This window comes from Elephantulus edwardii, unplaced genomic scaffold (genome assembly GCF_000299155.1).
Source record: "Elephantulus edwardii isolate Elephantulus edwardi_28Jun2011 unplaced genomic scaffold, EleEdw1.0 scaffold00133, whole genome shotgun sequence".
Taxonomy (NCBI): domain Eukaryota; kingdom Metazoa; phylum Chordata; class Mammalia; order Macroscelidea; family Macroscelididae; genus Elephantulus; species Elephantulus edwardii.
The window spans coordinates 4,138,654-4,152,464 of NW_006399883.1; the positions used below are offsets into that span (position 1 = coordinate 4,138,654).

General features: G+C 43.6%; 1 protein-coding gene across 1 annotated transcript; it reads left to right on the forward strand.

Moving 5' to 3' along the window:
• Positions 1 to 1,336: 1,336 nt before the first annotated feature.
• TRIM17 (tripartite motif containing 17) lies at positions 1,337 to 13,354 on the forward strand. Its single transcript, XM_006893911.1, has 6 exons — positions 1,337 to 1,765; positions 5,693 to 5,788; positions 6,729 to 6,959; positions 11,935 to 11,957; positions 12,054 to 12,154; positions 12,807 to 13,354. Exons 1-6 carry the CDS (start codon positions 1,337 to 1,339, stop codon positions 13,352 to 13,354), a joined length of 1,428 nt encoding a protein of 475 aa, XP_006893973.1.
• Positions 13,355 to 13,811: the final 457 nt, after the last annotated feature.

Here is a 13,811-nt window from a genome sequence, read left to right on the forward strand (position 1 = left end):
TATTTTAGTGTGTTTCTGTGTGTATGCCTGTGTACATGCGTGTTTTCCCTCACTCACACTTCCCTCTGCAGTGGAAGAGCTTTGTTTTTCTTCCTTTTATGGGTTTCTTAGGAAACATTTGTGCCTCTGATTGAATGGTCTAAAATGACAAATACCAAATCAAAAGCAACTTATTTCCTCCATGTAAATTCTGACCCATGATTACATTTCTGAGGCTGTGAATCTTAATGGGAGGAGATTTCCCATCTTTCTCCCTTTAATATAGCTACTGCACTCAAACTGCCAACTTTTGGTTAGCAACTCAATCTTGTTTTGTCAGTACCCCAGGCCAAAAGGCAAACTTCCTGCCATAACGTCCTAACAATCCTCCATCAGGTTCTGCAAATCATAACAGGTGGATAGTCCACATTTTTATGCTGCAGAATGTCTATGAGTTCACACATTTTCTGGTTAACAACTGGTAACACCAATAAGGATCCCTATTTTCTACTTTCATAGCATAAACAGCATCTGGAATAAAACCACTGAGCTTTCTGGGCAAGGTTGACTTGGATTTTTTCTTTTTTCTAATTGTGATTTTAATGAAAGTTTGTAGAAAAGTTGTATTTTTATTCATTCACTGTTGCACATTTCCCTCCCTCCCCGCCCCCCCCCCAGTTCACTTTAAAAAAAATTCATTTGTTGTTGCCTAATTTCATCCCTTCCTCTGAGTCTACTTTGTGGTGCACCTCTTATTCTGGACTGTTGTCATACAAATATTACCTAATCATATACTCCTCTTAAATAGTTCTTTCCTTCATCTGTTCCAATGTAGTGTTCATTGTTTATCCCCTCTCTCCTTAGGTCCCTCCATCTCACATGTCAGTCCTATTTATAGCATTGATGTTATACAGTATTTGTCCTTTTGTGACTGAGATATTTCACAAAGCATAAAGTCCGTCAGGGTCACCCATGTTATGTAATATTTTATGAGTTCCTTGTTCTTCAGTGTTATATAATATTCCACTGTGTGAATATACCATCGTTTTTCTATCCATTCATTTGTTGATGGGCACTTGTATTGCTTCCATCTCTTTGCTATTGTGAATAATACAGCAATAAACATGACTGTGCATATATCTGTTTGAGTGGCAGCTCTGGTTTCTTTAGGGTATATTCCTAGTAGTGGAATTGCTGGGTCAAATGTTATTGCTATTTCCACCTTTGTGAAAAAGCATTATACCGCCTTCAATAGTGGTTGTACTATGACTTGGATATTTGAGGAAAGACTGCTCACTTCAGACTTTTTGAGATGTATTTAAAGGTAAACAGCTTACCTGATTTCTTACCAGGAACCATGGATGCTGTGGAACTTACCAGAAAGTTGCAAGAGGAGGCCACCTGCTCCATCTGCCTGGACTACTTCACAGATCCAGTGATGACTGCCTGTGGGCATAATTTCTGCCGAGAATGCATCCAAATGAGCTGGGACAAAGGGAGAGGGAAAAAAGGGAGACGAAAGCGGAGAGGTTCCTTCCCCTGTCCAGAGTGCAGGGAGGTATCCCCTCAGAGGAACCTCCGACCTAACCGCCTGTTGACCAAAGTGGCTGAGATGGCTCGCCAGCATCCCAGTCTCCAGGAGAAGGACCTATGTAAGGTACATCAAGAACTGCTAAAACTCTTCTGCCAGGAGGACCAGAGCCCTATCTGTGTCGTCTGCAGAGAGTCCCGAGAACACCGGCTCCACACTGTGCTCCCCATTGATGAAGCTGTGCAGGATTACAAGGTGGGCACACCCCACAAGGCCAGGAGTAGAGAGCATTTGTCAGTGAGGTCAGGCTAACTACTGTAACAAATAGACCCCTATATCATGGTGGAAGTTTTCTATTACTGATAAGATAGCATTAGAATAGCTGTTGGGTGGCTATGCTGGCAAAAGGGAGCCCATCTCCCAGGTTATTGGTGGTCATTTAAGTTACCTGGTAAGCTGTTCCATGAATACCACAAGTGGAGGGCTTTTTTTGTTTGTTTGTTTTATTTGAATTTATTATTAATTTCGTAAAAATTTAGAGAGACTTTGAATTTCCATTCATTCATTGTTGCATTTTCTCTTCCCTCCCAACCCTTCCCCCTAGTACACTGCCCTCTTGGAAAAGTAAAAGAAAAATTCTTTCATTGTTTTATAAACCCTCTCCCAGGTCCACTCCACCATGTAGCCTTTGCTCTAGACTCCTGTCATGACCAAAATACCTAATCACATATCCCTTTTAAATACTTTTCTCCCTCGTCTGTTATTGAACCCATCTTTCTCAGACTCTCCCCACCCCCAAGGTCAGTCCTGTTTTACAACAGTGGCACCATGCAGTATTTGTCCTTTTGTGACTGAGATAATTCAATCAGCATAATGTCCTCCAGAGTCACCCATTTTCTCTTTTTTAATTTTATTTTTTTTACCCATTTTCAATAATATTGCATGAGTCCCTTGTTTTTCAATGCAGCATAGTATTCCATTGTTGAACAGACACTTCACCGAAGAAGACATTCAGGTGGCTAACAAGCACATGAAGAAATGTTCAAAATCCCTAGCTCTAAGAGAGATGAAAATTAAAACATCTATGAGATATCATCTCACCCAGACAGAATAGCAAAATTTAACAGAACAGCAAGCAACAAATACTGACAACGTTGTGGAAAAACTGGAACACTTACTCACTGTTGGTGAGAGTGTAAAATGGTGCAACCACTGTGGAAGGCGATATGGCGCTTTATCAAAAAGTTGCAAATAGAGATACCATTTGACCCAGCAATTCCACTACTGGGATAAACCCCAAAGAGACCATAACTGACATCCAAGCAGATATATGCACACCCATGTTTACTGCGGCTTTGCTCACAAAAGCAAGGAGTTGGAAACAACCTAAGTGCCCATCAACAAATGAATGGATAGAGAAACTGTGGTATATTCACACAATGGAATATTAAATGGATGGCTTTTTAAGAAAGGAAATTTGTTTTCTCACACTTGTGGAGGTTGAAAGTCTGACAAAGGTGCTGGTCTTGTTGATTCCTTCCTTGTCTGTAAAGGGTTAGGATTTCAACACCTATTTTGTAGGGATACGATGCAAGTCATAACACATGAAGCAGTCGAAATATATATAGTGGCTGCACAGAGGCTTTTGCAATTTATATCCTCAGAAATGCAAAGCAAGTGTGTGCGGAGCATAACAGGGAAGCACAAAATGGCCTGAAGGTCATATATTCAGAGAAAGATTTTGCCTTCATTCTGTCTCTCATACATGGTCCTTTCTGGTTTATCTAATTCTCTCCTTTGAGTTTCTGTCCATGTTCTCGTCTTCATAGTCATCTAGTGTTGCTAGAAGAGAGATACCACAAGTAAATGTTTTTAACAAACAGAAAGTTATTATCTTATTGCTTAGAAGTCTAAAAGAACAAATGTAGGGTGCCAGCTCTAGGGAAAAGGCCAGTATATCCTGGTTGTGGAGGAAAGTCCATGTTTTCTTTTCTCTGTGTGTCCCAACCTTCCTTCCTGTCAAAGAGATTCCTTGAGCAGAGGACTGAGTGCAAAAGGGCCCACTCTATTCCTGCCGATTCTTCCTTGGTGGTTCTGAAAGTACCCACATTCATCTCCCTACTTGCTTTCCTCTCTTTCTATCTCTAGTAAGAGAAAAATTAGGCTATTTAGTCTTTGTTATGTGCTGTTGTGTTGCCCATGACTCATAATGACCCTATGTACAGCAGCTCTGAAGCCAGCCCTATCCTGAACTAGTCTCACTGACTGCAACACACCTACCCCCATTGCCCTAGTTACTGTATAAATCCATTTCATCCAAGGTTTTCCTCTCCTGTGCTGTCCCTTCACCCTTCCAAACATAATGTCCTTTTCCAAGGACTGGTCCCTCCTGGTCATATGCCCAAAGTAAGTAAGACAGACAGCTTCAAAATACTAGCCTCCAGAGAGAAACTTGGTTTCACCCTCTCCAACACAGACCTATTTGTACTCTTGGCAGTCATTGTATGTTCAAGACTCCAGCCCCACAACTCAAAGGCATCAATTCTTCTTCTTTCATCCTTAGTCATTGCCCAGCTCTCTGACACATAGCAAGTAATTGCAAAGACCATGGCCTGGATCAGGCGCACCTTAGTCTTTAGACTGAAATCGTTGCTTCTCATTATTCTGGAGAGGTCCCTAAATGTAGATTTCTTCCAGTGCAATTCATCTTTTGATTTCCTTACTGTTGGTGCCAAGAGTGTGATCAACCCGTACATTGAATTAGGGTGATGATTGGATTAAAGGGTGTTGCATTCCAACCTTAATCCTTTCACAATTACTTGGTTTATCAGATAATAGGGGATTATTACATAGCTTCCACATTACATTATTACACATTTTTGGGGAGAGACACAATTCAATCCATGACATCCTTTTAGGAATGAGGGACATCTTAAACTAGCAGCCTCCTGCACAAAGGCAGTTCCTTTTCATTCACTTAGTGGCACACTGGCATTTAATTCCTATTTTTAAAAATTGGTTTCTAAAAAAAATAAAAACTGATGGTTTCTGATTCCCGGCAAACCCATGTGTGCTACATGGGATTTTAGTGGCTAACATTTTAGTTAGCAGCACACTACCTGCTGACCACACACCACCTGCAGACCACACCACCAGCACTCCTTCAATGGCTGGTTTCTTGAGAGGAGAGCAGCAGGGCTTTCTCCTGAAGCACCTCTAGATGAGTCTGAACTTCCTTCCTTTAGGACATTAATGTTTTCACCACTTGAGGGTTCCAAGTCTTGGGGTCAGGCAAGGGGTGACTGAAAAAATACTAGCAATGTTACAGAATTCAAGCCCTTCAATACTTGAGCATCATCAAAATTTGGGGAAATCCAGGTCACTGGCCCCAACTCCAGAGTTTCTGATTTTCAGGATTGCGTGAGACCCAAGAATTTGTGTTTCTGGCAAGTTCGTAAGGATTTCTTGCAGCTGGTCTGGGACTGTACCTGAAGAATCAGTGAAATAGAAGATTCTGGGCCTTTTCTGCTGAGGGATGCAGGTTTTTCAGTTTGCCATTGGTTCCTATGGTCTGAATGAGGTCAGGACCCTTTCAAGAAGTGGATCAGCATTGGCAGGAGACAAGTAAAAAAGGTGAAGGAAAGTGAGGGAGCAGACTGTTCTCAAGCTTTGCAGCATGTGAACGAACCAGCACGAGAAGGATTCAAACTGTTTGTCTTATCATAAATTCAAGGAGATGTTTCTGATCATGACCTTTGTATGTCGTGTTTATGTTCAGTGCTGTTGTTGGTTTTTAACAGCTGAGTTGGAACCAACTCATCGTAGACCCTCTCGCAGATTTTCAGAGGTACAGGAGGCGTTTGCTCATCCTCTTCCCACAGAGCAGCTGGGGGATTCAAAGCATAAGCTTTGGGTATGTAACATGACTCTACCATCAAGCCATCAGTGACTGGGAAATTCCTAAATACAGAGGAGTTTCTCTTCTGCGTCTGGTGGCCTATCTCTCCAGAGAGCTCCCCTGCTCAGAGGAAGCCTGCTACTTATTGAACTCAAACTCCTAGCCCCTGCATCTCCACCTTAGAATGGTCTTGAGGGGTTACAGCTACGGAAGAATATAACCCAATGTTTATGGGAAGAGGTGGCTCTACTGTCCTCACACACTACTGTTTGTGTCTCTTGTAGGTGAAACTGGAGGAAAACATGGAATATCTGAGAGAGGAGATGATGAAGACTGCCGAGGTGCTGGCCAGAGACAACAGGACCTTGAAAGAATGGCAGGCAAGTGTCTGCCCTACAGGGCACAGATGGAGCTAAGAAGGTGGGAAGACAGGGGTTGTTTTCTGTGTGGGTTTGTGAGGGTTTTTTTGTTTCTGTTTTTGTTTAAGAAGACTGGGTTTTGAAATAAATTCAGACATGGCCAAAGTCAGGGAGAGTCTTCACTGCCCTATGGGGCCTGAAAGAGACCTGAGCACCTGCAAGGTTTGGTGCCCATGAGTTTGCAGAATTTCACAGCATCTCAGTTTCCACAAAGATCTCTACCTTTGAGCGGGGAATGACTGGCTTTGGATGGAAAAACAAAAGCTCCCAAAGTTGATTTGAAACAGTTGCCCAACTCAAAAAGGGTATTCTAAAAATAGTTGAGAAGCTTTGCCTGTTTTCAGGATTTTGCCACTCCCCTTGTTTCCTAGTGTTGCCATCATAAAATAGCTACCACAAAGTGAACAGTTTGAAAGAACAGGAATTTCTTTTCTCACAGCCCTGGAAATTACAAGTCCACAGTTAGGGCAGTTGCAGAGACATGTACTCACTCTCTCTCCAAGAGAAGCTCTGTCCTTGTCTCCATTTATTTCTGGTCAATGTCTTCAACTCTCATTGCCATGGAGTCAGAACTGACTCATAGCTGACCCTCCAGTGGGGTTCTGAAGGCTACCGATGGCGTGGAAGGAGATTGCCCTTCCTGCTTAGAGCTGCTGGTGTACTTGAACCACCATAGAGTTGCTACATTTGGGTTAGCTGCATAACTCCCTAGGGACTACACTACACATTTCATTTGGTGTCCCTTGGTTTGTAAGTCGATCATCATATGATGCCTTTCCCCATTTGCATGTGTGACGCTTTCTCTATGTCTGTTCTTTTCCTTTTATAAGATACCAATTAGACTGAGCCTGAAGGTGGCCTTCCTGAGTGGAGGTGGGTGATACTGTCCGTGTCTCACCAGGAAATCGTAAAGAATCGGAGAGATCGCATTGAAATGGAATTTGAGAAGGTGTGTCTCTTCCTGGCTGAAGAGGAGCATCGCCTTCTCCAGGCCCTGAAGAAGGAAGAGGATGCGACGGTGATGAAGTTGCGTGAGAACAAAGTCCTTCTGGACCAGCAGAACTGCTCCCTGGAGATGCTGCTCCTGGAGCTGGAAGAAAAGAGGGAACACTCAGCGCTGCAGATGCTGCAGGTGAGCAGGCAGTGCAGTGGAACAGGCCAATGATCTTTGGTCCTTTTGGAATTGGTTGTAGCACTCTGGTGGTGGCATGGTGGCTAGACACTGCACTCCATCACTGAGATCTGACCTGTTGTGTTAGGGGGACACTGACCTGCTGGGGCAAGTAAGCCCCACACAAAAGAGCTCAACCCCACCTAAATTCCATTCTATAGTCCAAGTGGTAACTTTGAACTTGGGTCTTCTTCATCCCCTTAAAACATGTGGCCACACTGTGGAGAGAGCCATGGCCAGGCAGGCACACACGCGATATTAGCAGTAGCCAGTTAAATGGCCAGAGTTGAAAGAGGACTCTGAGGATGGTTCAGTCAGTTGACTAGCATATCACTCAACCTCTGTGCTCTTAAGTTTTCCAAGGTGATGTTGCCTGGCAAGTAGATTTCTGATACATCCATGCATATATTGTCACTAGAGTCTACAGCAAAAATATAATTCACACTGTGACCCAGATGCACATAACCTTTAACGGGAACAACAGCGTCCTGTAACAGATATGGTTACCAGTTTTATTCTCATTATCTTGACATCCTGTGGGGTTCATCCCCAGTAAAAGTGTCCCAGTCTAAATGATGAATTATATAATCATTTTAATAATATTTTGTTGACTATAGCACTTTGTCTCCATACCTCTTCAACCTGTATGCAGAGCAGATTATCCGGGAGGCTGGGCTCTATGAGGAGAATTGTGGCATCAGGATTGGTGGAAGATCTATTAACAATCTGCATTATGCAGATGATACAACCCTGCTTGCTGAAACTGAGGAGGACCTCATGTACTTGCTGCAGAGGGTCAAAGACTGCAGCCTTCAGTATGGACTGAGGCTCAATGTCAAGAAGACAAAGATTCTCACCACTGGACCAATTGGTAGAATCAGGATGGATGGTGAAGAGATTGAAATTGTTCACAGCTTCAGTTTGCTTGGCTCCAACGTCAACACTCTTGGCACCAGTAGCCAGGAAATCAAAAACATATTGCGATGGGAAAGTCTGCTGTTAGGGACATCTCTAAAGTACTCAAGAGCAACGGTGTCTCTCTGGAGACAGGTATGCCTGACACAGGCCATGGTCTTTACAATCACTTGTTATGCATCAGAGAGTTGGACAATGATTAGGAAGGACAGAAGGGGAATTGATGCCTTAGAGCTGTGCTGCTGGAGAAGAGTATTGAAGGACCATGGACTGCCAAGAAAACAAACAGATTCATCCTGGAGAGGGTTAAACCAAGCTACTCGTTGGAGGCAAGGATACTGGGGCTTCATCTGACATACTTTGGGCATGTTGCAAGGAGGAACAGGTCCTTGGAGGGGGACATCATGCTTGAGAGGGTGGAAGGACGGCGCAAGAGGGGAAGACCCTCTATGAGATGGATTCATTCAGTGACTGGGGTAATCGGGATGGGTGTGTCAGAAGCAGTGAGATTGGCCCAGGATAGAGCAGGGTTTGGGGCTATTGTACACAGGGTCACTATGAGTCGCAAATGACTCGATGGCACATAACAACAACAACAACAACAACAACAACAACATCCCACTTTATTGAAAACAATTTGTCCACAACCACTAAAGAGATTGTCTGCCTCAACAGTTTGAAAATTCTCATTGAACACCCTAATACACCAGCACCATGTCAACATGTTCTGGTGAGTAGGAATGTTCTCTTGAGTTTTCTCTTTTCTTTTGTATGAGACAAAAGGAAGCCCCTCTGTAAGAAGAGAAGAGGAATCTTACATATAAGATTCTCTGGCCAAGCATCAGGATTATGTTCTGGTTCTAGAACCATGGGGGCTGGAAACTGTTGGAAGGTTTAGTATATCACTTTCTAGTAGGGCTGAAAGGCAAGATATGTAAAAATATGGTGTTTCCTAAGGAGCCTTTAGGGCATTTTGTTATCCCACTTCCTTCTTCCTCCCCAAGTTGTCTTCTTGCTCGTTGGTAGAGCCAAATCCATCCCAATTCTACGCCCACTTTACCTCCAGTTTCTTTACATTATGACTTTATTTTTCTTGCATGTGTGTATTGGCTTCCAAAGCTGTCATACAAAACATCACAATGTGAATGGCCTTAAAAAAGAGAGTTGTTGTTGTTGTTGTTGTTGTTATGTGTCATCGAGTCGTTTGCGACTCATAGCGACCCTATGTACAACAACCCTTAACCCTGCTCTGTCCTGTGCCAATCTCACTGCCTCTGACACTCCCATCCCAATTACCCCAGTCACTGAATCAATCCATCTCACAGAGGGTCATCCCCTCTTGCGCCACCCCTCCACCCTCCCAAGCATGATGTCCCTCTCCAAGGACCTGTTTATTGATCTCCAAGTGCCTAATTCAGGCAATGGTCTTTTCCATTACTTACTATTCATCTGAAAGCTGAACAATGCATAGGCTGACAGAAGAAGAATTGATACCTTTGAGTTATGGTATTGGAGAAGAGTGCTGAATATGTCATGAACTGCCAAAAGAACAAACAAGTATGCCTTGGAAAAGGTGAAGCCGAATGCTTGAAAATGTAGAGGGTCAGTAAAAGAGTGGAAAACCCCAAATGAGATGGTGAGAAAGGCACAGGATAGGGCAAAATTTAGATTTGGTGTGCGTAGTGTTGCTATGAGCCATACTCAACTGGATGGCACATAATAATAACAAGAAGATCAGAGTCATGTCAACTGATATACCATTGATTCTTCGGGCCTTAGTTTTTGCCAGTACTTTCAGTTTAGCCTGAACTTCTTCCTTTCTTGCTCATATGGTATTTCCATGCAGCTATGGACGTGCTTACCAGACTATGCCAGGAAATTTGGAGGAGAGCTGATTGGCTGGCTGACTGGAAGAGATCTATATTTGTTCCCATTCCCAAGAAATGCTACACAACAGAATGTGGAAATTATTGACCAATATCATCAATATCACATCCAGGAAAAATATTGTTGAATATCATCTAAAAACAGAACAATTCATTAACAGAGAACTTCCAGAAGTTTAAGTTGGGTTTAAAAGAAGCCATCAGACCAGGGATGGTTTAGAAGAAGCCATGATACCAGGGATATCATTGCTGATGTAACATGGATCCTGAGTGAAAGTTGAGAATACCAGTTGGTGTTGTGTGTTTTCAAGTTGGAACCCACACATAGCTGACCCTTTTGTCTATTTGTTTTATTGATTATCCAGTGGCTTTTGGCTCTGTGGATCATAAAACTATGACTAATATTGAAGACAATGGGATCCCAAACACATACTTATGCTCATACAAAACCTATACCCATACCAAGAAGCTGTTGTTGGAACAGAGCAAAAGAACACTGCATGGCTTAAGATCAAGAAAGTGTACGCCAGGGTCGTATCCTTTCTCCATATCTACTCAATTGGTACGCTGAGCAAATCATTTTAGAAGCTAGACTTTCTGAAGAATGCTTAAGCCCATTGTTGCAGTCACAATGCCAATTCATCTTGTTGAAGTTCTTCTTTTCTTTTTCTGACCTTCCATCTGTCCAAGAATCCTGTCCTCATTCTAAGAACTTCCTGAAAACACGTCCTAACTATGTGAGGCCCCGTCTCACCATCCTTGCCTCTAACGAGCACCCTGGATCTACTTTTTCCAAAACAGATTTGCTTGTTCTTTTGTCAGTCTTTGGTCCCATGGATTCACTTCTGTTCCGTAGAACCACAACTCAAAGGGGTCAATTCTTTGGTCTTCCTTATTCACAGTCCAGTGTTCACAAGCATATGAAACAATTGACATGACAAGGCTTACTATGCAAACCTTGCCAGGCAAACCTTAATCTTTAAACTGACATCTGAGTTACTTAGTACTGCTATAACAGAAATATCACAAATGGATAGCTTTAGCAAACAGTTCATTGTCTCCTAGTTTAGAAGGTGGTTGTTGTTAAGTGTCATGGAGTCAAGTGCACCTCCTAGTGACCCTGTGAATAACAGATCTGAACCCTGCCCTGCCCTGCGCCATTCTTCTCATCCCTGGCATTTTAGAGTTCATTGCTGCAGACACTGTACCAACTCATCTTGTTGAAGGGCTTCCTCTTCTTCGCTGACCTTCCATTTTTCCAAACATGATGGAGGCTAGCAGTCCAAATCCAAGGCACTGGCTCTAGGGGAAGGCTTTCTCTCTCTACTAGCTCCCAATGGAAGGTCTTTGTTTCTCTTCAGTTTCTGTTCCTCTATTACTATTCAAGTGGCCTGGAATATCTCTTCCCCATTGGGGCATCCTTGCTTTTGTGTCTAATCTGCTCTTTTGACATTGGTGTTTTGTTTTGTTTTGTTTTTTAAAGGAGTGGTTTTACCTATTTGCTCTGTAAGCATTTATTCAAAGTATGAGACTCAAATGACAATAAAAAGTTAAAAAAATAAAATAAAAAGTTGTTTAAGACACCTCTTCATTGACATTAACGAAGAAAATTTCTCAAATGGAATTACATCCATAAATAAGATTTAGAAATACATTTTAATCTATTAGATTTAGAAAACATTTGGGGGAACACTCAATTTCATTTAAAAAGTACAGGAGTTCAGAATTACTTTGGAGACATAATTAAGTCTAAAGTAGTGGGGTCAGTGCCCCACCCCAGTCACACACAAAAGCATTGACATTGCTCCAGGTCACAGGAGTGTCTGATTTCAAAGTACTAAGGGCTCCTTTTCATACATGGCCTTGTCTCTGAACCATTCCCTTCTTTCCTGCTTCCTGACTGCATTTCACACGCCTGACCATGGATGAGAGGATGAGTCTGGGCTAAGGCTGGGGCACGAGGGCAGGTGGGGATGGGTGGTTCAAAAATTCTGGAGAGGAAATGCCTGAAAGAGATAACCAGCTACTCTGAGAAGTGTACAAGGGAGAAATTTTGGCAGTTTTAAGGATGATGGTGAGGGGAGGGACTTGCTAAGAGCTCTAATGATTCCTATCTCCACTTTTCTTCCTTACAGGATATGAACCATCCACTTGACAGGTATGCGGTTATGTGTGCTTCCCTGGAAACAGTGATGGGGGATGGGAGGGCCCCTTGTTGAGCCAGAGGAAGTAATGAGAACTGTGTTCACTGGAGGATAAAGAACCTGAACATACAGTACCCAGAGGCCATCCCCACCAACCTGACAACAGTGTGCAGAGTTCCTGGGCAGATAGAGGTACTCAAGTGTTTCCAAGGTAAGCAGAGGGGCCCAGGGCTGGGATTGGACCACACTGTCCCTCAGGAGCTAAACACCACATAGTAGACTGTGTCCTGGAATAGGAGGTTTCATTATATTTGCATTCTGTTCTCATTGCTGCCCTCATTAGCAGATAGCTTTAATTGAGGTCCTATGCCATGGGAAAATGCTCTCTTTCCCATTAAGAAGGATGTAGCTTGAACTGCCCACATGGTCCCCGCTGCTCTCTCATTATCAATGCCAGCATCCACAGTTGGAGTAGGGGATCATCAAGAACCCACAGACTCAGTTACGTGAATGTTGGGTAAAATCATCTGTGGACGACCAAGCCTTTGACCTTGGCTTTACCAATAAACTCCAACACAATGGGTTAAGATGGTCTGAATGGCATGCTCCCAAAGATGAGGACTCTACTTCCAAGGACAGACTGAATTGTCAAGCCTGACAGCTAGTATCAATAGAGAAAAGATGTTTATGGAGTTAAGAGGAACATAGGAGAAAGCCCTATTCCAGGTTTTCCTGCCACTTGAGAAGTTGGTCAGCAGATAACATGACACTTGCTAGGTTTTCCCCATTGCACCCAGGAAGACAGTCATCCCAGCTTTAACCCAAAATGGCTCTGCTTTCCCCTGTCCCCCTGCTACCTGTAGTGGATGTGGTACCTGACGCAGCCACAGCGTACCCCTATCTCCTCCTGTACGAGAGCCAGGAGAGGCGCTACCTCAACTTCCCCGTGGACGGCACGATCTGCAGCAAAGACAGGTTCCTCGCCTACCCCTGTGTGGTGGGCCAGACAACCTTCTCTGAGGGGAGACACTACTGGGAGGTGGGCATGAACCTAACTGGGGATGCACTATGGGCTCTGGGCGTGTGTAGAGACAACATCAGCCGAAAGGACCGGGTCCCCAAGTCCCCAGAGAACGGATTCTGGGTTGTACAGCTGTCCAAGGGGGACAAATACTTACCCATGCTCTCAGCTGCCACCCCTTTCACCCTGATGGAGCCCCCAAGCCACATGGGGATCTTCTTGGACTATGAGGCTGGAGATGTTTCCTTCTACAATGTGAATAATGGATCGCATCTGCACACTTACTCCCAGGCCACCTTCTCTGGGCCCCTCCAGCCTTTCTTCTGCCTTGGGGCTCCTAAGTCAGGTCAGATGGTGATATCCACAGTGACTGCATGGGTTAAAGGGTAGAGACTGAGGAAGTGAGGACAGCTTAGGATGCCCTCATTCCTATGTAAGGTGAGGTGCTTGCTGCTTCCCCACCAGGACCATGGCTAAGGCTCTTCAAGGATTATGATGAGGGACATTAGCTGTTCAGAGCTGTTGTTTACAAAGTCAAAGTATAATCATGATTAAAGCAGTTAAACGTTGAAAGACTATACTTACAGATGCTTATTAGTAAGCTGCCATTTAGTGGGCCCCAACTTACCGCAAACTCATGCAGAGCAGGAAAAAAAGCTGCTGCTTCTACATCACCCCCAGGATCCGTTGCAGACCAGACCATTTCGATCCATTTCATTGACTTAATTTCAGAAGTAGATTGCTAAGCCTTTCTCTCTCTGTTTTAGTGGGCAAGCTCTCCTGAAACGTGCTCACATCAAGGTAACATGCAAGCTTACACGGACACGCAGGTGATGGCTGTACAGAT

Coding starts and splice junctions, on each gene's coding strand:
- TRIM17 (XM_006893911.1), top strand. CDS start 1,337: ATGGATGCTGTGGAACTTACCAGAAAGTTGCAAGAGGAGGCCACCTGC. Junction 5,789..6,728: donor GGACCTTGAAAGAATGGCAG/GCAAGTGTCTGC, acceptor GTGTCTCACCAG/GAAATCGTAAAGAATCGGAG. Junction 12,155..12,806: donor GGTACTCAAGTGTTTCCAAG/GTAAGCAGAGGG, acceptor TGCTACCTGTAG/TGGATGTGGTACCTGACGCA.